Here is a 23,973-nt window from a genome sequence, read left to right on the forward strand (position 1 = left end):
TGTAGTGTCTACTATTTGTCTTTATGTCCACGTGTACCCAATGTTTAGCTATAATTTTAAGTAAGAACATGTGGTATTTGGTTTTCTGTTCCTGTGATAACCTGCTGAGGACAATGGCCTCTAGCTGTATCCAGGCTACTGCCAAGAACATGATTTTGTTCCTTTTTATGGCTGCACAGTATTCCATAGAGTATATGTGCCACACTGTCTTTTTCCAATCAACTGTCCATAAGCACCTGGGTTGATTCCATGTCCTTACTATTGTGAATAGTGCTGTGATGAACATATGAGGACACGTCTCTTTGGGAGAATTGTTTTCCTTTGGGTATATACCTAGTAATGGAATTGCTGAGATGAATGGTAGATTTGTTTTAAGTTCTTCCAGAAATCTCCAGCTGATTTCCACAGGAGCTGAACTAATTTACATTCCCACCAACAGAGTATAAGGTTTTTCCTGCAGCCTTGCCAATATCTATAATTTTATGACTTTTTAATAATAGCCATTCTGACTAGTGAGATGGTATCTCATTGTGGTTTTGATTTGCATTTCTCTAAGGGTTAGTCATCTTGAGCATTTTTTCATATGTATGTTGGCTGCCTTCAATACAGCTATTATATTTGTTTTGTTTCGGGATTTTTTGTTTCTGTTGTTGTTTTTGTTTTGTTTTTGAGATGGAGTCTCGCTCTATCGCCCAGGCTGGAGTGCAGTGGCATGGTATAGGCTCGCTGCAAGCTCTGCCTCCCAGGTTCACGCCATTCTCCTGCCTCAGCCTCCCGAGTAGCTGGGACTACAGACGCCCACCACCACGTCCAGCTAATTTTTTTTTAATTTTAATAGAGATGGGGGTTTCACTGTGTTAGCCAGGATGGTCTTGATCGCCTGACCTCATGATCCGCCTGCCTTGGCCCCACAAAGTGCTGGGATTACAGATGTGAGCCACCACACCTGGCCTGTTTTTGTTTTTGTTTTGAGATAGGTTCTCACTCTATCACCAAAGCTGGAATGTAGTAGCACAAACATGGCTCACTACAGCCTCAACCACCTGGACTCAAGTGATCCTCCCACTTCAGCTTCCCAAGGAGCAAAAATCACAGGCACATGCCACGACACCCAACTTTTTTTCTTTTAACTTTTAATAGAAATGAAGTCTCACTGTGTTGCCCAGGCTGGTCTCAAACGCTTGGGCTCAAGCAATCCTCTTGTCTCAGTCTCCCAAAGTCCTGAGATTACAGGCCTTGACCCAGCGTGCCCAGCTCACATGGCTATGTTTAATAAATGATGTTTATAAAAAATTTTTGGCTGGGCACAGTGCCTCACACCTACAATCCCAGGCCTTTGGGAGGCCAAGGCAGGAAGATCACTGGAAGCCATAAGGTCAAGATCAGTTTAAGCAACAAAGCAAGACCCCGACTCTACAAAAAAATTTAAGAATTAGCTGGGCATGGCCAGGCATGGTAACTCATGCCTGTAATCCCAGCACTTTGGGAGACTCAGCTGGGCAGACTGCTTGGGCCCAGGAGTTCAAGACCAGCCTGGGCAACACAGTAAAACTCCATCTCTACTAAAAATAAAAAAACTACCTGGGTGTGGTGGTGCAACACATGCAGTCCTAGCTACTTGGGAAGCTAAGGCACAAGAATTGCTTGAACCAGGGAGGCAGAGTTTGCAGTGAGCCAAGATGGGGCCACTACACTCAGCCTGGGCAACAGAACAAGACTCTGTCTCAAAGAAAAAAAAATATTTAGGCCGGGCACCGTGACTCACACCTGTAATCCCAGCACGTTGGGAGGCCGAGGCAGGTGGGTCACCAAAGGTCAGGAGTTTGAGACCAGCCTGGCCAACATGGCAAAAAGGCAAAAACCCATATCTACTAAAAATATAAAAAATTAGCCAGGCGTCATGGCACATGCCTGTAATCCCAGCTACTTGGGAGGTTGAGGCAGGAGAATCACTTGAACCCGGGAGGCAGAAGTTGCAGTGAGCCGAGACTATACCACTGCACTCTAGTCTGGGCAGCAGAGCGAGACTTCATCTCAAAAAAAAAAAAAAAATTTTTTTAATCGTAAATAAAATTACAGTTACACTATAATCTCAACTACATAAAAACAAATTTTAAAATTATATGTTAACAGTAATTTTTCCTTTGATGATATAATAAATTATCATGGTTATGTTTTCCCCCACCACAATGAACTGCTTTTATTGTTTGAAAAAAAGAAAAAGAAGGCCAAGCATGGTGGCTTACACTTATAATCCTAATACTTTGGGAGGCTGAAGCAGGAGGACTTGAGCCCAGGAGTTTGAGACCAGGCTGAACAATGCTGTGAGACTCAGTCTCTACAAAAAAAAATGTTTTAAGTTAGCTGGACATGGTGGTACATTCCTGTAAACCCAGACATTTGGGAGGCTGAGGTGGGAGGACTGCTTGAGCCCAGAAGCTCAAGGCTTCAGTGAGCCATGCTTATGCCACTGCACTCTAACCTGGGTGACAGAGTGAGAACCTGTCTCAAAAAAGAAAAAGAAACTTTACTTTTTGAAAAAGTTTATTGGAAGCCGAATGCACTGGCTCATGCTTGCAATCCCAGCACTTTGAGAGGCCAAGACAAGCAAATCACTTGAGACCAGAGTTCGAGAGCAGCCTGGCCAACATGATGAAACCCTGTCACTACTAAATTACAAAATTTAGCCAGGCATGGTGTCACACATCTGTAATCCCAGCTACTCAGGAGGCTAAGGCAGAAGAATCCCTTAAACCCGGGAAGTGGACATTGCAGTGAGCTGAGATCTTGCCACTGTACTCCAGCCTGGGTGACAAGAGTGAAACTCTGTCTCAAAAACACAAACAAACAAAAAAAAGGAAAATGAAACAGTGTATTGGGTCAGGTGCAGTGCCTCATGCCTGTAATCCCTGTACTTTGGGGAGGCTGATGCAGGCAGATCACCTGAGGTCAGGAGTTTGAGACCAGCCTGGTCAACACAGTGAAACCTTGTCTTTAAAATCTAAAAGTTAAAAATTAGCTAGGCGTGGTGACAGGCGTCTGTAATCCCAGCTACTTGGGAAGCTGAGGCAGGAGAATCACTTGAATGCAGGAGGCGGAGATTGCAGTGAGCCGAGATTGTGCCACTGCACTCCAGTCTGGGAAATAGAGCGAGACATGCGACTCCATCTTTTTTTTGTCTGTTTGTTTGTTTGGAGACGGAGTTTCGCTCTTGTTGCCCAGGCTGGAGTGCAATGGCTCAATCTCAGCTCACCGCAACCTCCGCCTTTTGGGTTTTAACTATTCTCCTGTCTCAGCCTCCCAAGTAGCTGGGGTTACAGGCATGTACTACCATGCCTGGCTAATTTTGTATTTTTAGTAGAGACGGGGTTTCTCCATTTTGGTCAGGCTGGTCTTGAACTCCTGACCTCAGGTGATCCACTCGCCTCGCCCTCCCAAAGTGCTGGGATTACAGGCGTGAGCCACCACGCCCAGCCTGAGACTCCATCCAAAAAAGAGAAAAAAAAGAAAAAGTGTATTGGATTACTCCCTCAGATGCTATTTGTGATACAAATAATCTGGGTATGAGCGGCTGAGTACGGGGTGCAGAGACCAGCAACAACTATGAACGTCTGTGAGTACCTTTTAAACACAGCTCTGGCCTTTCTGTAGCCACCACTTCGATAAGCCCAATCCAGGTACTTATTCTTCAGGGTTACTGAGTCGGCACCTATGACAGCTAAGAGAGCTTTCTACAATTTAAAAGAAAAAAGAAGCTATGTGAGAAAACTTACAGGTATCAAAACAGATTTTCCCAGAACCACCTGAGGCCACTCCATAGTGCTTTAGGCGCACCTGCAACACTAGAGCTGGCCAACCAGGGAACCTTCTGCCATTCCCCACACCACGAGACTTGGAACACGGTGCCTATACCTTAAAGACTGCCTCAGTGTCTTCTTGGCTTTTGGCACCTTCACTCCACTCTGCCCAGGAAATCCACAATGGCAGACAAACCTACTCCCAGTTTAAAAAATGTTAGAAAATAGCATATAACAAAACATCGCATGTACCCTATAAATATGTAAAATATTATGTATCAATTTTTTTAAAGCTATAAAATGACAGTTTAGTCCTATGCTCTGAAAACTAGTTAAAAAGGCAGGTTCCTCCTAAGATAATCGACATGTAAAATAGGGATTCATTCCCAAACAGTTCTTGTTGTGACAGAATTCTCATTGCCCAGCAGGAATGGCATGCCAGAACACAGTCAGCCTTCTGACCAAGTCACTCGGAGCAACGCTCTTCTATGAATTTTAGTTCCTTTCTATTGGGAAATATTTCATGTAGTTATCATCAATCATCTTTTAGTTAAGTAAGCAATTAACAGCCCACACAGTTAGATCCACAGCTACCCAGGTCATGTCTCTGCTGTCTAAGACCCACAAGAACTAATCTAGGCTGAACTATCTGATCTTCATTCACGTCCCAGAGATACATACAAATGAGCAGCAAAGGTTAGGCATGGTGGTGCACGTTTGTAATCCCAGAACTTTGAAGACGGAGGCAGGCAGCTCACTTGAGGCCAGGAGTTCAAGATTAGCCTGGCCAACATGGCAAAACCCTCTCTCTACTAAAAATACAAAAATTAGCTGAGCATGGTGGCAGGCGCTTCTAATCCCAGCTACTTGGGAGGCTGAGGCAGGAGAATCGCTTGAACCTAGGAGGCGGAGGTTGCAGTGAGCCAAGATTGCACCAATGCACTCCAGCCTGGGCATGAGAACAAGACTTCATCTCAAAAAAAAAAAAGGAAAAAGAAAACAACACCAAGTGAGCAGTAGTTTTTTTCCTACTTTATCTTCTGGAATACATTTTTCCTACTAACACAAAAAATTCACTGCAAAGTGAATCTGGCCATACACCATGGCTCACGCCTATAATCTCAGCACTTTGGGAGGCCCAGGAGGGCAGATCACTTGAGGCTAGGAGTTCCAGACCAGCCTGGCCAACATGGAGAAATCCTGTCTCTACTAAAATAGAAAATATTAGCCGGGTGTGATGGCACGCACCTGTAGTCCCAGCTACTCGGGAGGCTGAGGCAGGAGAATTGCTTGAACCTGGGAGGTGGAGACTGCAGTGAGCTGAGATCACACCACTGTACTCCAGCCTGGGCAACAGAGCAAGACTCCATCCCAAAAAAAAAAAAAAAGTTGGGCTTATATTCAGCAAGTGACATTAATATTCTACTGGTACTTCTAACTTTATAGGAAATACCATTCTATTCCTAAATAGAATAGGAAGTTTTATATAATTTGGTCAACTTTCAAATAAAGGATATTAAATACAGGCAAGTTCTTCTACTCTTAACCTATGAACCATCACCACTTAATAACAAATGCCACTCTAGAATTGGCTCTCAATAGACAAGTACATTCCAAATGAGCTCTGGCTAGTCTTAAAAGGTTTCCCAAATATAATGAATACAAAAGATCCAGCTCACTGACCTGGGGTTTCAGGTGCACAAAGGCTTCTTCAAAAAGCATGGCTGTGTCAGGACTCTTTGACTCGATCAGCACCCGCAGCTTCAGCTGCCACATTGTCCCAGAGTCTCTAAACAATTCAGTTCCAGCTACTGCCACTTCCAGAGCTTCCCTCAGGAATTTATGACACAGCAACGAAACAATCTAGACAAGACGAAGGATGACTGGTAAATTAATTACTGAAACCCAAACAATCTATATAAATGGAAACAAACACCTCATTTGAGGCAAGAATTTCACCAACCTTTCCACTACAATTTAAAATAAAAAAGAGGCCACGCATGGTGGCTCACACCTGTAACCCCAGCACTTTGGGAGGCCGAGGCAGGCAGATCATAAGGTCAAGAGATCGAGACCATCCTGGCCAACATGGTGAACCCCGTCTCCACTAAAAATACAAAAATTATCTGGTTGTGGCGGTAGGCGTCTGTAATCCCAGCTACTCAGGAGGCTGAAATAGGAGAATCGCTTGAACCCAGGAGGGAGATTGCAGTAAGCTGAGATCACGCCACTGCACTCCAACCTCGGCGACAGAGCAAGACTTCATTTCAAAAAAAAAAAAAAAAACAAAAGAAAGGAAAAGAGCTATGTGATAATTTATAGGTATCAAAACAAATTTTCCATGGCTGTAAACAGGTGCAAAGTGAACAATTTAGAATTTCTCCTCTTTTCACTGCTCCTACCCATGATACCCATGAGGGTTATCCAAAAACAGGGAAGACGTAAAAACCAGAGAACATAAATAATTTAGACTGTAAGTTAGGTGTTGTTTTTTTTTTTTTGGAGACAGAGTCTCACTCTGTAGCCCAGCCTGGAATGCAGTGGCGCAATGATCTCCACTCACTGCAACCTCCACCTCCCAGGTTCAAGCAATTCTCCTGCCTCAGCCTCCCAAGTAGCTGGGATGACAGGCACCTGCTGCCACACCCGGCTAATTTTTTGTATTTTAGTAGAGATGGGGTTTCACCACGTTGGCCAGGCTGGTCTCGAACTCCTGACCTCAGATGATCTGCCTGCCTTGGCCTCCCAAAGTGCTGGGATTACAGGCATGAGCCACCATGCCCGGCATAAGTTTTTAATAAAACAGTTCATGGCCGGGCACGGTGGCTCACGCCTGTAATCCCAGCACTTTGGGAGGCTGAGGCAGGCAGATCACCTAAGGTCAGGAGTTCGACACCAGCCTGACCAACATGGAAAAACCCTGTCGCTACTAAAAATACAAAATTAGCCAGGCATGGTAGTGCATGCTTATAATTCCAGCTACTCGGGAAGCTGAGTCAGGTGAATCACTTGAATCCAGGAGGCAGAGGTTGAGGTGAGCCGAGATCGTGCCATTGCACTCCAGCCTAGGCAACAAAACTCCATCTCAAAAAAATAATAAATAAATAAAAACAAAACAGTTCACTATTCCAGAACACATGCTCACCCAACAGAGGATGAAAATTAACAAATAGGCCAGGCTCAGTGGCTTACGCCTGTAACCCCAGCACTTTCGGAGGCCGAGACAGGTGGATCACCTGAGGTCAAGACCTCGAGACCAGCTTGACCAACATGGTGAAACCTTGTCTCTACTAAAAATACAAAAATTAGCCAAGTGTGTTGGCACACGCCTGTAATCCCAGCTACTCAGGAGGATGAGGTGGGAGAATCACTTAAACCTGGGAGGAGGAAGTTGCAGTGGGCCGAGATCATGCCTACACTCCAGGCTGGTGACAGAGCAAGACTCTGTCTCCAAAAAATTTTTTAAAACTTAATAAATACAAAATCAGTATTTGTGGTGTGTCAAAGAAACAGGTATATTCATTCAGAGTTGGACATAACATAAACTAATGCAATTTTTCTGAAATTCAATTTGACAGTTTGTAGCAAGAGTCATGAAAGTGCTCAATGCTTCAATTTGGGACTTTTACATTAACAAATGTGGGCCAAAAAATACACGAATGAAAGGAAATCTTACCTGTTCAAAATGCTTATATCTAGATTATTTGAAAAAGAGAAAAAAAAAAACCTAAAACCAATCCAATTGTACAAATGTGTGAAACATTAAATGGCAGTATATAATCAGTACACTCAGCAAGCATTTTTATTGCACACTATATATGCTAGATTCAATAGTGAGCAAATCAGGTACACTCCCTACCAACCATAGAGCCTCCAATCTAAGAGATGAAATGGTTTGATACGTTTCTTCTGACGAAAAATGAATCATCTAGGCTGGGCATGGTGGCTCATGCCTGAAAGACCAAGTTAGAAAACCAGGCACAGCCAGGAGCAGTGGATCACACCTGTAATCTCAGCACTTTGGGAGGCTGAGGCAGTCAGAGATCGCTTGAGGTCAGGAGTTCAAGACCAGCCTGGCCAACATAGTGAAACTCCGTCTCTACTAAAAACACAAAAATTTGGCCAGGCGTGATGGCTCACGCCTGTAGTCCCAGCACTTTGGGAGGCCGAGGCAGGTGGATCACTTGAGGTCAGGAGTTAAGAGACCAGCCTGGCTAAGATGGTAAAACCCCATCTCTACCAAAATACAAAAATTAGCCCGGTGTGGTGGCATGCACCTGTGATCCCAGCTACTTGGGAGGCTGAGGCAGAAGAATCACTTGAACTCAAGAGGCAGAGGTTGTAGTGAGCTGAGATCGCGCCACTGTGCTCCAGCCTGGGGAAAGAGAGTGAGACACTTGTCTCAAAAAAAAGGAATGGGTGGTAAAACAAACCCAAATCATGACTCTTGTTCTAAGTGTTTTTCATTATATAATATTCCTCCCTTTGCTAGTACAGATTTCATTTTTAGCATATGCCAAATACTGGCAAACACATATAAACACACTTTACATACCAAACTCCCGAATGGCCTTCATCTTAAGACTATATATATTTAAAATATGACTGTGGCACAAAACAACTGGAATAAGGTATTTGTAACTGGCAGAAAATATTTTCTCCACGTCCTTACCAACTGCTTGTATTGGCATTCTGACAGAAGCTTCAGTTCATGTGCCTTCCTGAATGAAGTCATGGTTCTTTCCAACCTCTGAAAACAGAAAAATCCCTCAGTTCATTACAAAGATCCCAGCAGAGGCCTCTGGCCTCTGACATGAACAAAAGCAGTTTTGCGCATTTCTAAGAATTCAAAGCTGACTTGCTCCTGCATGGTGCTTTCACTTATGAATAGATGCACTAGGCAGCTGCACCGAACAGAGCCCAGTCACATGAGAGCCCCTCCTAACCTGGCAACAAACCAGACTCAGACCTTTAGAATAACACGTCGCCCACAAGGAGAGAGAGAGTGGCTAAGCATACAAGTTTTCAGAAGCTATGCCAGACACCAAAAGAGCTGTGCTTCTGTTCTTCTTTCAGAAGACAGTCACTATCTAGTCAACCACTGTAACCATGTAACCATGTAACAACCTCACCTTCCCTCTAAGGAACCCACTATTTGACTTCTTAGTAAATCTTTCCAAGCAAAAGGTGATGTAACACTTCCACATGGCCTCTGGAAAAGTCAAAGATTATGTTGATCAGATCACTTAGTTCAACATTCATCACATCAAAGTTATTAAAAGAGAAGGAAAAAAACAGTCATGATACATCTTTTCTTCGAGGGGAAAACTCTCTTCTGAAGAAGAGTTTAAATTAGCCTGATTTTAAAAAGTGTTATTTTGACTACAACCAATAAAACACCTCACAGCTTAAACAAAAAAATTGAAAGCCTTATCTAGGTTATATATCCCCTCTGCCTTTATTCTACATTATTACAAAATAAAAATTGAATCACTATCAAAAGATAATTAAGGGCTGGACACAGTGGTTCATGCCTGTAATCCCATCACCTTGAGGCTGAGGCAGGCAGATCACTTGAGGTCAGGAGTTCAAGACCAGCCTGGCCAACATGGTGAAACCTCATCTCTACTAAAAATACAAAAATCAGTGGGGCATGGTGGCATGCACCTGTAATCCCAGCTACTCAGGAGGCTGAGGCAGGAGAATTGCTTAAACCTGGGAGGAAAAGGTTGCAGTAACCCGAGATCATGTCACAGAGTGAGACTCTGTCTCAAAAAGAAAAAATAAATAAATAATTAAGGACGTCAGTAATCCTAGCACTTTGGGAGGCCGAGGCGTGCAGATCGCTTGATTCCAGCAGTTCAAGACCAGCCTGGGCAATGTGACGAAACTTCATCTCTACAAAAAATACATTAAAATTGGCCTGGCGTGGTGGCACGTGCCTGTAGACCCAACTACTCGGGGCGGAGGTGGGAGGATTGCTTCAACCCAGGAGGCAGAGGTTGGAGTGAGCTGCAATCGTGCCACTGCACCCCAGCCTGGGTGACACAGCAGGACCCTGTCTCAAAAAAAAAAAAAAAAAAAAAAAAAAAAAGGTAATTAAGGAGTAATAATTTAAGAATCTTAGGAATTATTTCCTAAGTTTCCCCCAAAATAAATGAACATAAATACCACTACTATGGAGGAAGGTCATAAAAGCTCCATTACCATCAGACAAAGACCAAGTTAGAAAGCCAGACACGGCCAAATGCGGTGGCTCACATGTGTAATCCCAGCACTTTAGGAGGCCAAAGCGGGCAAATCACCTAAGATCAGGAGTTCAAGACCAGCCTGGCCAACATGGTGAAACTCCATCTGTACTGAAAATACAAAAATTAGCCGGGCATTGTGGCACATGCCTGTAATCCCAGCTACTCGGGAGGATGACGCAGGAGAATCGCTTGAGCCCAGGAGGCAGAGGTTGCAGTGAGCCCAGATTGTGACATTGTACTCCAGCTTGGGCAAGAGTGAGACTTTGTCTCAAAAAAAAAAAAAAAAAAAAAAAGCCAGACGCGGTAGCTCACACCTATAATCCTGTAATCCTAGCACTTTGGGAAGCCAAGGCGAGTGGATCACCTGAGCTCAGGTGTTCAAGACCAGCCTGAGCAACACGGTGAAACCCCGTCTCTACTAAAATACAAAAAAATTAGCTGGGCATGGTGGCAGGCACCTGTAGTCCCAGCTACTCGGGAGGCTGAGGCAGAAGAATTGCTTGAAGGGAGGCAGAGGTTGCAGTGAGCCTCGATCAAGCCACTGAACTCCAGCCTGGGTGACAGAACGAGACTCCGTCTCCCAAAATAAAAAAAAAAACAGAAAGTCAGGCACATCGTAACTGTACTATAGAGAGATCCCCAATATTGATTTTGGCAATGGGAATGGGAGCTTAAGTTTCACACTCGGGGTACTATTCCTTCTCTATCACACCATGGTTTGGTGAAGTTCACCTGTTGGCAGAGTCTTCACTGCCTCTTCATATACAGCACAGCATCTCTCCTCCTTCCGGCCAACCTCCACTGCTTTGGCTTGTTTCGTTGTGGGCTGCTCTTCTCCTGTCTGTGACTCGATCTCTAATTCTCGCCTTGCCACATAATCCCAAGTGAGAGGATCATCTGTGTGTAGAGTCTGAAGGCTGAAAAATACAACTTACCTGTATCTATCCCACAACAAGAAACTAACTCAGAGTATCAGAGAAACAGTTACCTATGCTTTAAAAATCTACACAGGACATCCCTGTAACAACTGCAGTACCATAAAAACTATTTCCCAGGCCGGGCCCAGTGGCTCACGCCTTTTGGAGATCAGAACTTTGGGAGTCCAAGGTGGGTGGATCACCTGAGGTCAGGAGTTCGAGACCAGCCTGACCAATATGGTGAAACCCCATCCCTACTAAAAATACAAAAATAAGCTGGGCATGGTGGTATGTGACTGTAGTCTCAGCTACTAGAGAGGCCGAGACAGGAGAATTGCTTGAACCCATGAAGCGGAAGTTGCAGTGAGCCAAGATCACATCACTCCAGCCTGGGTGACAAAGCAAGACTCTATCTCATAAAAAAAAAAAAAAAAACACCAGGCCAGGCACGGTGGCTCAAGCCTGTGATCCCAGCACTTTGGGAGGCCGAGACGGGCGGATTACGAGGTCAGGAGATTGAGACCATCCTGGCTAACACGGTGAAACCCCGTCTCTACTAAAAAATACAAAAAACTAGACGGGCGAGGTGGCAGGCGCCTGTAGTCCCAGCTACTCGGGAGGCTGAGGCAGGAGAATGGCATAAACCTGGGAGGCAGAGCTTGCAGTGAGCTGAGATCCGGCCACTGCACTCCAGCCTGGGTGACAGAGCGAGACTGTGTCTCAAAAAAAAAAAAACAAACAAACGAAAAAAACTATTTTCCAACAGGCTCTCCAGAATATCTTCACTCATTGTAGAAATTTTGTCAATGGATCAGAATTGTCCCACCTTTTTTTTCTGTTGTTGTTTATTGAGCCAGAATCTCACTGTCACCAAGGCTGGAGTGCAGTGGCGTGATCTCAGCTCACTGTAACCCCCACCTCCCAGATTCAAGCAATTCTCCTGCCTCAGCCTCCCAAGGAGCTAGAATTACAGATGCACACCACCACACCTGGCTAATTTTTGTATTTTTTTTGTGAGAGGTAAGTTTTCACCATGTTGGCCAGACTGGTCTCGAACTCTTGACCTCAAGTGATCCTCCTGCCTCAGCCTCCCAAAGTGCTGGGTGGGATTACAGGTGTGAGCCACTGCACCTGGCCAGAGTTGTCCACATTTATTGAGTTTCAGAATATTTCAGGTATCATTCACAAATGCTAACTTTCAAGTTAGCTCTCAAACTCAAATCAGCAGTTATCTGTGACAACACAAGACTCCAAGAGACCTGAAGAACTTGTTTTTGTTTTTGAGATAGGGTCTGTCACCCAGGCTGGAGTGCAGTGGTGCCATCATGGCTCACTGCAGCCTCCACCTCCCAGGCTCAGGTGATCCTCCCACCTCAGCCTCCCATGTAGCTGGTACTGTAAGTGCATGCCACCATACCCAGCTAATTTTGGTAGTTTTATTGTACAGAGTTTTGCCATGTTGCCCAGGATAGTCTCCAACTCCTGGGGGCTCAAGCAATCGTCCATCCCAAAATGTTGACATTACAGCCCCTGTGCCCAACCTAAAGAACTTCATTATATCTGAGCTCTTCATTTTCAGTGCGTGTGTGTTTTCAGACAGAGTTTCTCTCTTGTTGCCCAAGCTTGAGTGTAGTGGGCACAATCTCAGTTCACTATAACCTCCGCCTCCTGGGTTCAAGCGATTCTCCTGCCTCAGCCTCCCGAGCACCTGGGATTACAGGCATGTGACACCACATCCAGCTAATTTTTGTATTTTTAGTAGAGGTGGGGTTTCACCATGTTGGCCAGACCGGTTTCAAACTCCTGACCTCAGGTGATCCGCCCACCTCGGCATTCCCAAATGCTGGGATTACAGGCAAGAGCCACTGCACCCAGCTTTTTTTTTTTTGGAGACAGAGTCTTGCTCCGTCACCAGGATGGAGTGCAGTGGCATGATCTCGGCTCACTGCAACCTCCACCTCCCAGGTTCAAGTGATTCTCCTGCCTCAGCCTCCCAAGTAGCTAGGATTACAGGTGCATGCCACCACACCAAGCTAATTTTTGTATTTTCAGTAGAGACGGGGTTTCACATGTTGGCCAGGATGGTCTCAATCTCTTGATCTCAGGTGATCCGCCCACCTTGGCCTCCAAAAGTGCTGAGATTACAGGTGTGAGCCACCGTGCCCAGCCCAAGGTTCTTCATTTTCTAAATAACACAGAAAAAGCACAACCTATTCCTCTCTCAAAACCCTGAAGATACCCAAACAACAAACTGATTCAAGTTCTATTTCTCCTCCTGTCAAAGGAAGAGGTGCTACCAAAGAACGCAAGTACCCACAAGGTAGGCTACAAATAATTTTTTTTCGTTAAAAATTTTAATGGTCTCACTCTGTCACCCAGGCTGGGGTGCGGTGACGCAATAACAGCTCACGGCAGCCTCAACCTCACAGGCTCAAGGGATCCTCCCACCTCAGTCCTGCAAGTAGCTGGGACTACAGGCACACAACACCATACCCAGCTAATTTTATTGTTATTTTTGGTAAAAACAAGGTCTCACCATGTTGCCAAAGCTTACAAATAATTGTTAAACCATATAATCAGACATTAAAGAATAAAATTACCAGCCATGTGTAATGGCTCACATCTGTAATCCTTGCACTTTGGGAGGCTAACGCAGGAGGATCACTTGAGCTCAGGAGTTCAAGACCAACCTGGGCAACATAGTGAGACCTCATCTCTATAATTAAAAATGTAAATAAATAAAAATATAATAAAGAAATAAAAAGAATTACCAGCACTCAACTATAAACATATAACTCCCATTTTATGGATAAATGCCAGGAAAATAGAATTTACAATTTTATATAAGCTTTAGATTTTTTTTTTTATTGAATAAACTATTTCCCCCAATAAGTGAATCAAAGAACTTAATCAGGAAGATACTTTTTTTCTTCTGAGACACAGTCTCACTCTGTGACCCAGACAGGAGTGCAGTGGCAGGATCGCAGCTCACTCCAGCCTCAACCTCCCGGACTCAGGTGATCTTCCCACCTCAGCCTCCAGAGTAGCTAAGACTACAAGAATGCACCACCATACCTAGCTTATTTTTGTAGAGACAGGGTTTCACTATGTTGCCCAGGCTGCTCTCAAACTCCTGAGCTGAAGTGATCCACCTGCCTTGGTCTCCCAAAATGCTGGGATCCCAAAGTGTGAGCTACCGCACTGGGCCAGGAAAAAATTTTTTTTTTTTTTTTTTTGAGACGGAGTCTGGCTCTGTCACCCAGGCTGGAGTGCAGTGGCCGGATCTCTGCTCACCGCAAGCTCCTCCTCCCGGGTTTACGCCATTCTCCTGCCTCAGCCTCCGGAGTAGCTGGGACTACAGGCGCCCGCCACCTCGCCCGGCTAGTTTTTTGTACTTTTTAGTAGAGACGGGGTTTCACCGTGTTAGCCAGGATGGTCTCGATCTCCTGACCTCGTGATCCGCCCGTCTCGGCCTCCCAAAGTCCTGGGATTACATGCTTGAGCCACCGCGCCCGGCCGAAAAAAATTTTTTAACATAATATGATATTAGGTTGTTTTTTTTGGTTTCTTTTTTTTTTTTTTTTGAGATGGAGTTTTGCTCTTGTCACCCAGGCTGGAGTGCAATTGTGGAATCTTGGCTCACTGCAACCTCCGCCTCCCAGGTTCAAGCGAGTCTCACCTGACTCAGCCTCCCAAGTAGCTGGGATTACAGGCATGCACCACCACACCCAGCTAATTTTTTATTTTTAGTAGTGACAGGGTTTCACCATGTTGTTCAGGCTGGTTTCGAACTCCTGATCTCTAGTGATCCACCCACCTCAACCTCCCAAAGTGCTGGGATTACAGTTGTGAGCCACTGCACCTGGCTAATATTAGCTTTTATTCCAGGGATTTAGTGTGGTATCTTCTTTCTCTTCTACTAAATATCCAACCTCAAACCCTTAATCTCAAGATCAGAAATAGATATATTCACCTTTCTACTAATGTTACTTACTCATCATAAATCTCTTTTTGTAGCTCTTTGGCAAAGTCAAATAGCTGTGCAATTGAAAGCAGTGACACGTGAAATTCTGCACCTAAATTTAAAAAGCAAGGAAGGAGAAGTTTATTGCCAGTAAGAGTCACTTTACTTTAAAAGTAGCATTCTTCTCATGTACTACAGTTAATCTTTTTGTTTTTTAAATGAGAAACAGAACAAAATAGAAGAAAAGTCATCCCATAGTCCCCTCACCTCAGGGTCCCTCACCTACTCAAGCAAAGCTATTGTTAATATCTTTGAAGTATTCATAAAACAAGAACTAATTTTCAACTCCCCACATTATTTAATTACTCCATGAGAACTTACTGAGGCTGGGTGCAATGGCTCATGCCAGTAATGCCATCACTTTGGGAGGCCAAAGCAGGAAGATCACTTGAGCTCAGGAGTTCAAGACTAGCCTGGACAACACAGTGAAACCTCATCTCTACTAAAAGCACAAAAATTAGCCAGGCATAGAAGTCCATGCCTAGCTACTCAGGAGGCTGAAGTGGGAGAATCGCCTGAGCCCATGAAGTCGAGACTACAGTGAGCCATGATTGTACCACTGCACTCCTGCGTGGGTGACAGAGTGAGACCCTGTCTCAAAAAAAAATAAATGGAAGGATAAATGACTACACACTGGGTACAGTGTACACTGCTCGCTAATGGGTGCACCAAAATCTCAAAAATCACCACTAAACCTGTTCCCCAAAAACCTACTGACATTTTTATTTTTGTGAGATGAAGTCTCGCTCTGTTGCCTAGGCGCTCTTTCAGCTCAGTCACTGCAACCTCCACCTCCCAGGTTCAAGTGATTCTCCTGCCTCAGCCTCCTAAGTAGCTGGGATTATAGGCGCCCACCACCACACCCAGTTAATTTTTGTATTTTTAGTAGAAACGGGGTTTCACCTTGTTGGTCAGGCTAGTCATAAACTCCTGACCTCAGGTGATCCACCTGCCTCGACCTCCCAAAGTGCTGGGATTACAGGCATGAGCCACCGCACCTGGCCCAAATCTATTGAAATTTAAGGAAAAAAAATAGGAGTAGAATATAAATTTAAAAAAGAGACTTATGCCGGGCGTGGTGGCTCACGCCTGTAATCCCAGCACTTTTTTGAGAGGCCGAGGGGGGCAGATCACGAAGTCAGGAGTACAAGACCAGCCTGGCCAACATAGTGAAACCATGTCTCTCCTAAAAATACAAAAATTAGCCAGGCAGGGTGGTGCGCGCCTATAGTCCCAGCTACTTGTGAGGCTGAGGCAGGAGAATCACTTGAACACAGGAGGCGGAGGCTGTGGTGAGCCGAGACTGCCCCACTGCACTCCAGCCAGGGCAACAGATCGAGACTCCATCTCAAAAAATAAGTAAATAAGTTACTGAAATGTTCAATTATAGCCTAGGAAAAATAAGTATTTTCTGAAAGAAACAGGACACTATTCCTACAGAGTTTTACATACATTCTACTGGAAAATTTCAAAACTAGGTAAAGATCTTCAATAGGAAAAGAATGTTTCACTTTCCTACCAAAAATAATGTTCAAAAGATACCTACCTTTAATTATGCTTACAGAATTTTTGTAGATGATCCGTGCCAACTCACCCTTAAGGATTTCTTCAGAATAATCAGGATGCTCCTAAAGAGTGTTATATCAAACGTAACTTAATAGGTAGTACAAGGAGGAAAAGCACTAGGACGAAAATTAACAATCCTAGACTATCTGTGCCATATGACCACTGGCAAATCATGTCTCTCTCTCCAGGCCAGTTCCCTCACTTGTAAAGTGTGCAGCTTGAACAAGATCACTGATCTTCCAACTGTGTTCTTTCAGGCTCCAAGAGTGGTGGCAAGATCACACAGCTTAAGGCCTCACTCTCCACTTGGACCAAAACAGGTCAGATTTTACATGTTTTATTTGCGCTTCTGTGTAACATTTTATTTGAATAAAAAAGTCCTGGCCTGGCGCAGTGGCTCGTGCCTACAATCCCAGCACTTTAGGAAGCTGAGGCGGGTGGATCACTTGAGGTCAGGAGTTCAAGACCAGCCTGGCCAACATGGTGAAACCCCATCTCTACTAAAAATACAAAAATTAGCCAGGCATGGTGGCGGGCGCCTGTAATCCCAGCTACTCAGAAGGCTAAGGCAAGAGAATCACTTGAACCCGGGAGGCAGAGGTTGCAGTGAGCCGAGATCGTGCCATTGCACTCCACCCTAGGCAACAAGAGCAAGACTCCGTCTGAGAAAAAAGTTCTAAGCTGGATACCACAAGAACAGACAATAGCAAAGTTTCTTCTCAGCTCTAACATTCTAAATCTTTTAATTATTCTGTCACATAAAAAATTATATAAAAAGGGAAAGAAAGAAGGCCAGGAAACCACACATTTCACAACCTTTCTCAAGCTCCTTGAATCCATTAATATATCACTTTATGAGATCATACAGTGTTAAAGAATAGCATTTGGCTATTCTGCAAGTAACAATTTTGAGGACCACATTAATTAGTCCAAATATCTATTTTAATACCATAAAGCTTCACTTTCCTAAGTCCACTTATAATTAACACTAACTCATCTGGAAGTTTCAAAATGTAACAACATTAAACATTGAAGCTTGAACCGGGAGGCAGAGCTTGCAGTGAGCCAAGATGGTGCCACTGTACTCCAGCCTGTTTGGCAGAACAAGACTCCATCTCAAAAAAAAAAAAAAAGAAAAGAAAAATATATTCCAAATATTTTCTCTTACTCCTAAGTAGGCTCAAAATGCTATACATTGTTAGCAAGTGAGAATAAAATAATTAGAACCTTACCACATCCATACTGGCTTTTTCAAATTCTTCCTTCTCTTTCCTCAGTTTTTCCGCATGCATCAGCTCCATCCTAAAGTACTACAGAAGGAAAATAAACTGAAAATCCTTGGAGATGCTTTTTTAAATTTTTTTTTTTTTTTTTGAGACGGAGTCTCGCTCTGTGGCCCAGGCTGGAGTGCCGTGGCCGGATCTCAGCTCACTGCAAGCTCCACCTCCCAGGTTTACGCCATTCTCCTGCCTCAGCCTCCCGAGTAGCTGGGATTACAGGTGCCCGCCATCTCGCCCGGCTAGTTTTTTGTATTTTTTTTAGTAGAGATGGGGTTTCACCGGGTTAGCCAGGATGGTCTCGATCTCCTGACCTCGTGATCCGCCCGTCTCGGCCTCCCAAAGTGCTGGGATTACAGGCTTGAGCCACCGCGCCCGGTTGCTTTTTTAAATTTTTTTGAGACAGGGTCTTGCTCTGTCACCCAGGCTGCAGCGCAGTGGTGATCACAGCTCATTTCGTCCACGAATTCCTGTGCTCAAGTGATCCACTTGCCTCAGCCTCCTGAATAGCTAGGATTAGAGGCACATCCCATCACACTCAGGTAATTTTTTTATTTTTATTTTTCGGAGAGACAGGGTCTTGCTACGTTGCTGCCTGGCCTCAAACAACTGACCTCAAGTGATCCTCCTGCCTCAGCCTCCCAAAGTGCTGGGATTAAAGGCATGAGCCACCACATCCAGCCTTAATTTTCATTTAAGAATTAAATAGCAGGCTGGGCATGCCTGTAATCCCAACACTTTGGGAGGCCGAGGTGGGCGGATCACTTGAGGTCAGGAGTTTGAGACCAGCCTGCCCAACATTGTGAAACCCCATCTCTACTAAAAAAAATACAAAAATCAGTGGGGCATGGTGGCGCACACCTATAATCCCAGCTACTTCAGGGGCTGAGGCAGGAGAATAGTTTGAACACCAGAGGCGGAGGCTGCAGTGAGCCAAGAACACACCATTGAACTCCTACCTGAGTGACAGAGTGAGACTCCGTCTCAAAAAAAATAATAATTAAATAGCAGTTTCTCTTTTATCCTGACAAATGACTCAAACAGTGCAGCTTCCAATACATCCTTTCTATTATTTGGGATTTTCATCTAAAGCTTGGCCCTCAAATGTTCTAGGGCACCGTCCATAAGGGAGTAAGTCCCCGAAGAGAGAAAGGAAGTAGTGCCAAGTATCTTATCTCAAGAAAAGGAGACAGAAAGAACGTGGAGAAGAGAGGAAGACAAGGCAAAGAAGCCAGAAGAGGGCTTCTTTGGAGAACCAAGGGAACAAGGGGAAAAAGAAAAAAAATAAAAACGAAAGTATAAAGAGGCTAAATCTGGCTCCCAAATAAAAAAATGTTTGAGTCTAGTTCCCTATTCCTTCCAACCACAGGAAGGAGGTGGGGGTTCTAACCTCTCAACTAACTTAGAAGCTGCAGTGTCAACACCTACCACTGGCCAAAAAATAAAAAGACGTTTTTCCCTGGCCGGGCATGGTGGCTCACGTCTGTAATCCCACCACTTTGGGAGGCTGAGGTGGGTGGATCACCTGAGGTCAGTAGTTCGAGACTAGCCTGCCCAACAGGGCAAAACCCCATCTCTACTAAAAATACAAAAATTAGCCAGATGTGATGAGGGGCCTCTGTGATCCCAGCTACTCGGGAGGCTGAGGCAGGAGAATCGCTTGAACCCAGGAGGTAGAGGTTGCAATGAGCCAAGACTGGGCCACTGCACTCCAGCCTGGGCAACAGAGCGAAACTCCGTCTCCAGAAAAAAAAAAAGAGGCTTTTCCTTACCCACACCTCCACACTTATTCCTAGCCTCCATAAATTGAAGCCTTTTTTATTTAATAAAGAATACACGGGCCGGGAACAGTGGCTCACGCCTGTAATCCCAGAACTTTGGGAGGCCAAGGCAGGCAGATCACGAGGTGAGGAGATCGAGACCATCCTGGTTAACACGGTGAAACCCCATCTCTACTAAAAAATACAAAAAATTAGCTGGGCATGGTGGCGGGCACCCGTAGTCCCAGCTACTCGGGAGGCTGAGGCAGGAGAATGGCGTGAACCTGGGAGGCAGAGCTTGCAGTGAGCCAAGACTGCGCCACTGCACTCTAGCTTGGCCAACAGAGCGAGACACTATCTCAAAAAAAAATATGTGTGTGTGTGTGTGTATGTATGACCAGCCTGGCCAACAAGGCAAAACCCCGTCACTACTAAAAATACAAAACATAGCCGGGTGTGGTAGCGGGAATCTGTAATCTCAGCTACTCAGGAGGCTGAGGTATAAGAATTGCTTGAATCCAGGAGAAAAAAAACAATATATGTCTCCAGAGGACCAAACTGAGACATCACCATCTCATCCTATGTGCACACACACTTACTTCTTTATAAAGTTTTGCACACTCTGGATGAAAGCGCAGTGCCCGAAGAAAGAGTTGCCTTGCGCTTTCTGAAGACAATCGATCTTCCATTTCCCATTTGGCTGCCATAATCCACAAAGCTGTAAGTGAAAAAACATCAGATTTCATTTCAATAAATTAATCAAGTCAGACAAGAAAAGAATCAAATGATTCAATTTTAATACTCACATTTTTTTTTTTAAGATGGAGTCTCACTCTGTCGCCCAGCTGAAGTGCAGTGGTGCGATCTTGACTCACTGCAAGCTCCGCTTCCCAGGTTCATGCCATTCTCCTGCCTCAGCTTCCTGAGTAGCTGGGACTACAGGAGCCCACAACCATGCCCGGCCAATTCTTTTTTGTATTTTTAGTAGAGACAGGGTTTCACCGTGTTAGCCAGGATGGTCTCGATCTCCTGACCTCGTGATCCGCCCCCCTTGGCCTCCCAAAGTGCTGGGATTATAGGCATGAGCCACCGCGCCTAGCCTACTCAAACAATTTTTTTAAAAAACCCTTAACAAAAGGGGATGCAGTTCCGACAGACTGTTTCTAACTGCAAAGCTTGTTTACATTATCTAAAATTGGAAACAGTACTCTGAAGCAAATAAGTAAATGATAACAAACGTTAATTTAGAGGATGAGTACCTAAGTGTCTGTTACTATATTTCATCAGATCGAAGGACATTATTATAAGTCACATACAATTTTTTTTTTTTTTTTTTTTTGAGACAGGGTCTCGCTCTGTTGCTCAGGCTGCAGTGGCACAAACACAGCTCACTGCAGTCTCTACCTCCCAGGATCCCACCTTACCCCTCAAGTAGCTGGGACCACGGGCACACACCATCATGCCCAGCTAAATTTTGTAGTTTTTGTAGAGACATGTTTTCACCATGTTGCCCAGGCTGGTCTCAAACTCCTGATCTCAAATGATCTGCCTGCCTCGGCTTCCCAAAGTGCTGGAATTATAGACATGAGCCACCGTGCCTGGCCCACATACAAATTTTAAAGGTAGTAAAATGCCAGAAAAAGGCCAGGCGCAGTGGCTCACACCTATAATCCCAGCACTTTGGGAGGCTGAGGCAGGCAGATCACTTGAGGTCAGGAGTTTGAGACCAGCCTAGCCAACATGATGAATCCTTGTTTCTACTAAAAAATACAAAAAATTAGCCGGATGTGGTGGCACCCTCCTGTAGTCCCAGCTATTAGGGAGGCTGAGGCAGAAGAGTCACTTTAACCTGGGAGGTGGAGGTTGCAGTGAGCTGAGGTCACACCACTGCACCCCAGCCTAGGCGACAGAGAAAGATTCCATCTCAAAAAAAAAGGCCAGAAAAAACTGCTTATCTTACAATGAATGAATTATTTTTTGCTCTTTTTTCAATATTTAGAGAAATTCTAGGGCCAGGAACAGTGGCTTACTCCTGTAATCCCAGCACTTTGGGAGGCTGAGGTGAGCAGATCGTTTGAAGTCAGGAATTCGAGACCAGTCTAGCCAACGTGGCAAAACCCCACCTGTACTAAATACAAAAATTAGCCGGGCGTGGTAGTGCACATCTGTAATCCCAACTACTTAGGAGGCTGAGGCATGAGAATCACTTGAACCCAGGAGACAGAGGTTTCAGAGAGCCGAGATCATACCACTGCACCGAAGCCTGGGCAATAGAGGCAAGACTCTGTCTCAAAAAAATAAAAAATAAATTCTAATTCATAATTTTCTTTAAAATCCTTTATCCTTCTACATGGGAAATTAACCCTGAGTTAACATTCTAGCTATTTCCCTAGAAAATTAACAAAGGTCAGCTATCTTAACAAGCAAGATTGCTTTTGTTAAAAATGACGCCTGGCTGGTAACCACACTTGGAATAGGAGGGTCAGCAATGGTGGCAAGAAATTCCTTTGAGCTTTCTTGAACATGTAACTCCTAAAATTGAGCATGACCTTTCTAGGATCTGTAGAAGCCATGCCCATCCATGGGGCTTCTAAGCCAGAGTGGATCCCCTACCCACTGATATGATCTCATCTCCTCATACCTGAACAGTCACCTTAGGAACCAGAGGCTACCTGCATTCTGCTAAGAGCATTCTGCAGAAAAAACATACCTAAGGCTATCCTGCTATATTTCTGAATAAACTGGTAGCAAATGTCGTCTATTTGAGTCTTGTGTGGTGTAAGATGTCTGATTAAGCCAAATACCCTGAGAATAGGTACTGAGGCCCCTCCACTATCAACTAGACCATTTATACATTATTCACAAGAGAAATATTTCTTTTACAAAACATGAGTCTACTCTGTACCAGCACTCTTCTAAAATTTATATTGATATTTTCCCCTTTAAGCTTCTAAAATTCCTCAGATTTGACTGCCTCCAAATAAAATGTCCCTCAAAGGATTCAAAAGTTTATTTTGCCATCATCTAAAAAGAAATACAGTCTGGACGGGCACGGTGGCTCACACCTGTAATCCCAGCACTTTGGGAGGCCAAGGTGGGTGGATCACGAGGTCAGGGGTTCAAGACCAGCCTGACTAACATGGTGAAACTCCATCTCTACTAAAAATACAAAAATTAGCTGGGCGTGGTGGCAGACGCCTGTAATCCCAGCTACTCAGGAGGCTGAGGCAGGAGAACTGCTTGAACCCGGGAGGCGGAGGTTGCAGTGAGCCGAGATTGTCCCACTGCCCTCCTGCCTGGGTGACAGAGCGAGACTCCGTCTCAAGAAAAAAAATAAACACAGTCCTTCTTGCCTGCAGATACCACACCTAGGACAGCAACTAGTATATAGTAGGCAGGGGTCAACTATGAGGCAGCTATGTCAGTAACAAAAACTGCTGAGACCAACTGCCTAAGCTCAAGTCCTCAAAATAATCTCTTAAGATTCATCAAGTGAAATAAAATGCAAAATGGCTTGAGTCTAAATAAAATGTAGAAAAATTGACAAAGATTTCACCATACCTGGCTTGTTGGAATGAATCGCCAACATGGCAGAGAATACCTTGCTAAGTTGAGTTTTAGCAGCCTGTAAAAAAGGAAAATATTTCTACTTCCTGCACAGATAAATCATTGCTCTTACTCACTAAGTAATGTGAACCCTAACTTTACTGACTGTAAAATCCAATGAAGCATGACATGCTATTGCTAGGGACATACAAACGAACACAGACCCTCATAATTTTCTACCTCAATTAAACCACTGAACACTTTAAATATCTCTTTTTAAAAAATAAGCTGTATTGAACAAATACATGTAAAAATTATATTCTGTTCAATTGACTTGGAAACTATTAAGAGTCATTTAGATATCCAATGTTATATTGATGTTCCGCCTTCTTGGGTTCTTTTTTCATTTGTTAACCCTACACTTCAGGAAAAAACATCTGACATGAAGCTTAAAGGGCAGTTAACAAAAATATGGCCAGAGGAAGCAAGACATGTATGGCTTTACTTACCCACTTCTTACAAAAAACCACATAGGAGAGCCAAAGTTGAACATCATCCTGCAAGAAAAGCAATGTAGTAAGCTGCCCGAACTTGACCTTTACATATAATACACCTTCACATTAATTAGCTTTGCTAAAAACAAGCTGATTTCAGGTTGGGTGCAGTGGCTCACGCCTGTAATCCCAACACTTTGTGAGGCCAAAGTGGGCGGATCACTTGAGGTCAGGAGATCGAAACCAGCCTGGCCAACATGGTGAAACCCCACCTCAACAAAATTACAAAGATTATTAGGAGGCCGAGGCGGGTGGATCACTTGAGGTTGGGAGTTCAAAAC

At 44.4% G+C, this 23,973-nt stretch overlaps 1 protein-coding gene across 2 annotated transcripts in view; it reads right to left on the reverse strand.

The window, feature by feature from the left end:
• Nucleotides 1-23,973, reverse strand: part of UTP6 (UTP6 small subunit processome component) — a 39,358-nt gene that overhangs the window by 6,783 nt on the left and 8,602 nt on the right. For both annotated transcript variants that reach the window (XM_008010966.3, XM_037992761.2), the window contains exons 5-16: nt 23,648-23,695; nt 23,154-23,217; nt 20,192-20,310; nt 17,788-17,865; nt 16,536-16,617; nt 14,960-15,041; nt 10,781-10,965; nt 8,930-9,009; nt 8,470-8,547; nt 5,481-5,660; nt 3,913-3,993; nt 3,622-3,731 (exon numbers count right to left, since the gene is read on the reverse strand). In XM_008010966.3, coding sequence (XP_008009157.1) covers nt 3,622-3,731; nt 3,913-3,993; nt 5,481-5,660; nt 8,470-8,547; nt 8,930-9,009; nt 10,781-10,965; nt 14,960-15,041; nt 16,536-16,617; nt 17,788-17,865; nt 20,192-20,310; nt 23,154-23,217; nt 23,648-23,695 — 1,187 coding nt within the window. The remainder of the gene's footprint in view (nt 1-3,621; nt 3,732-3,912; nt 3,994-5,480; nt 5,661-8,469; nt 8,548-8,929; nt 9,010-10,780; nt 10,966-14,959; nt 15,042-16,535; nt 16,618-17,787; nt 17,866-20,191; nt 20,311-23,153; nt 23,218-23,647; nt 23,696-23,973) is intronic.

The sequence above is a fragment of the Chlorocebus sabaeus genome, chromosome 16 (genome assembly GCF_047675955.1).
Source record: "Chlorocebus sabaeus isolate Y175 chromosome 16, mChlSab1.0.hap1, whole genome shotgun sequence".
NCBI lineage: Eukaryota > Metazoa > Chordata > Mammalia > Primates > Cercopithecidae > Chlorocebus > Chlorocebus sabaeus.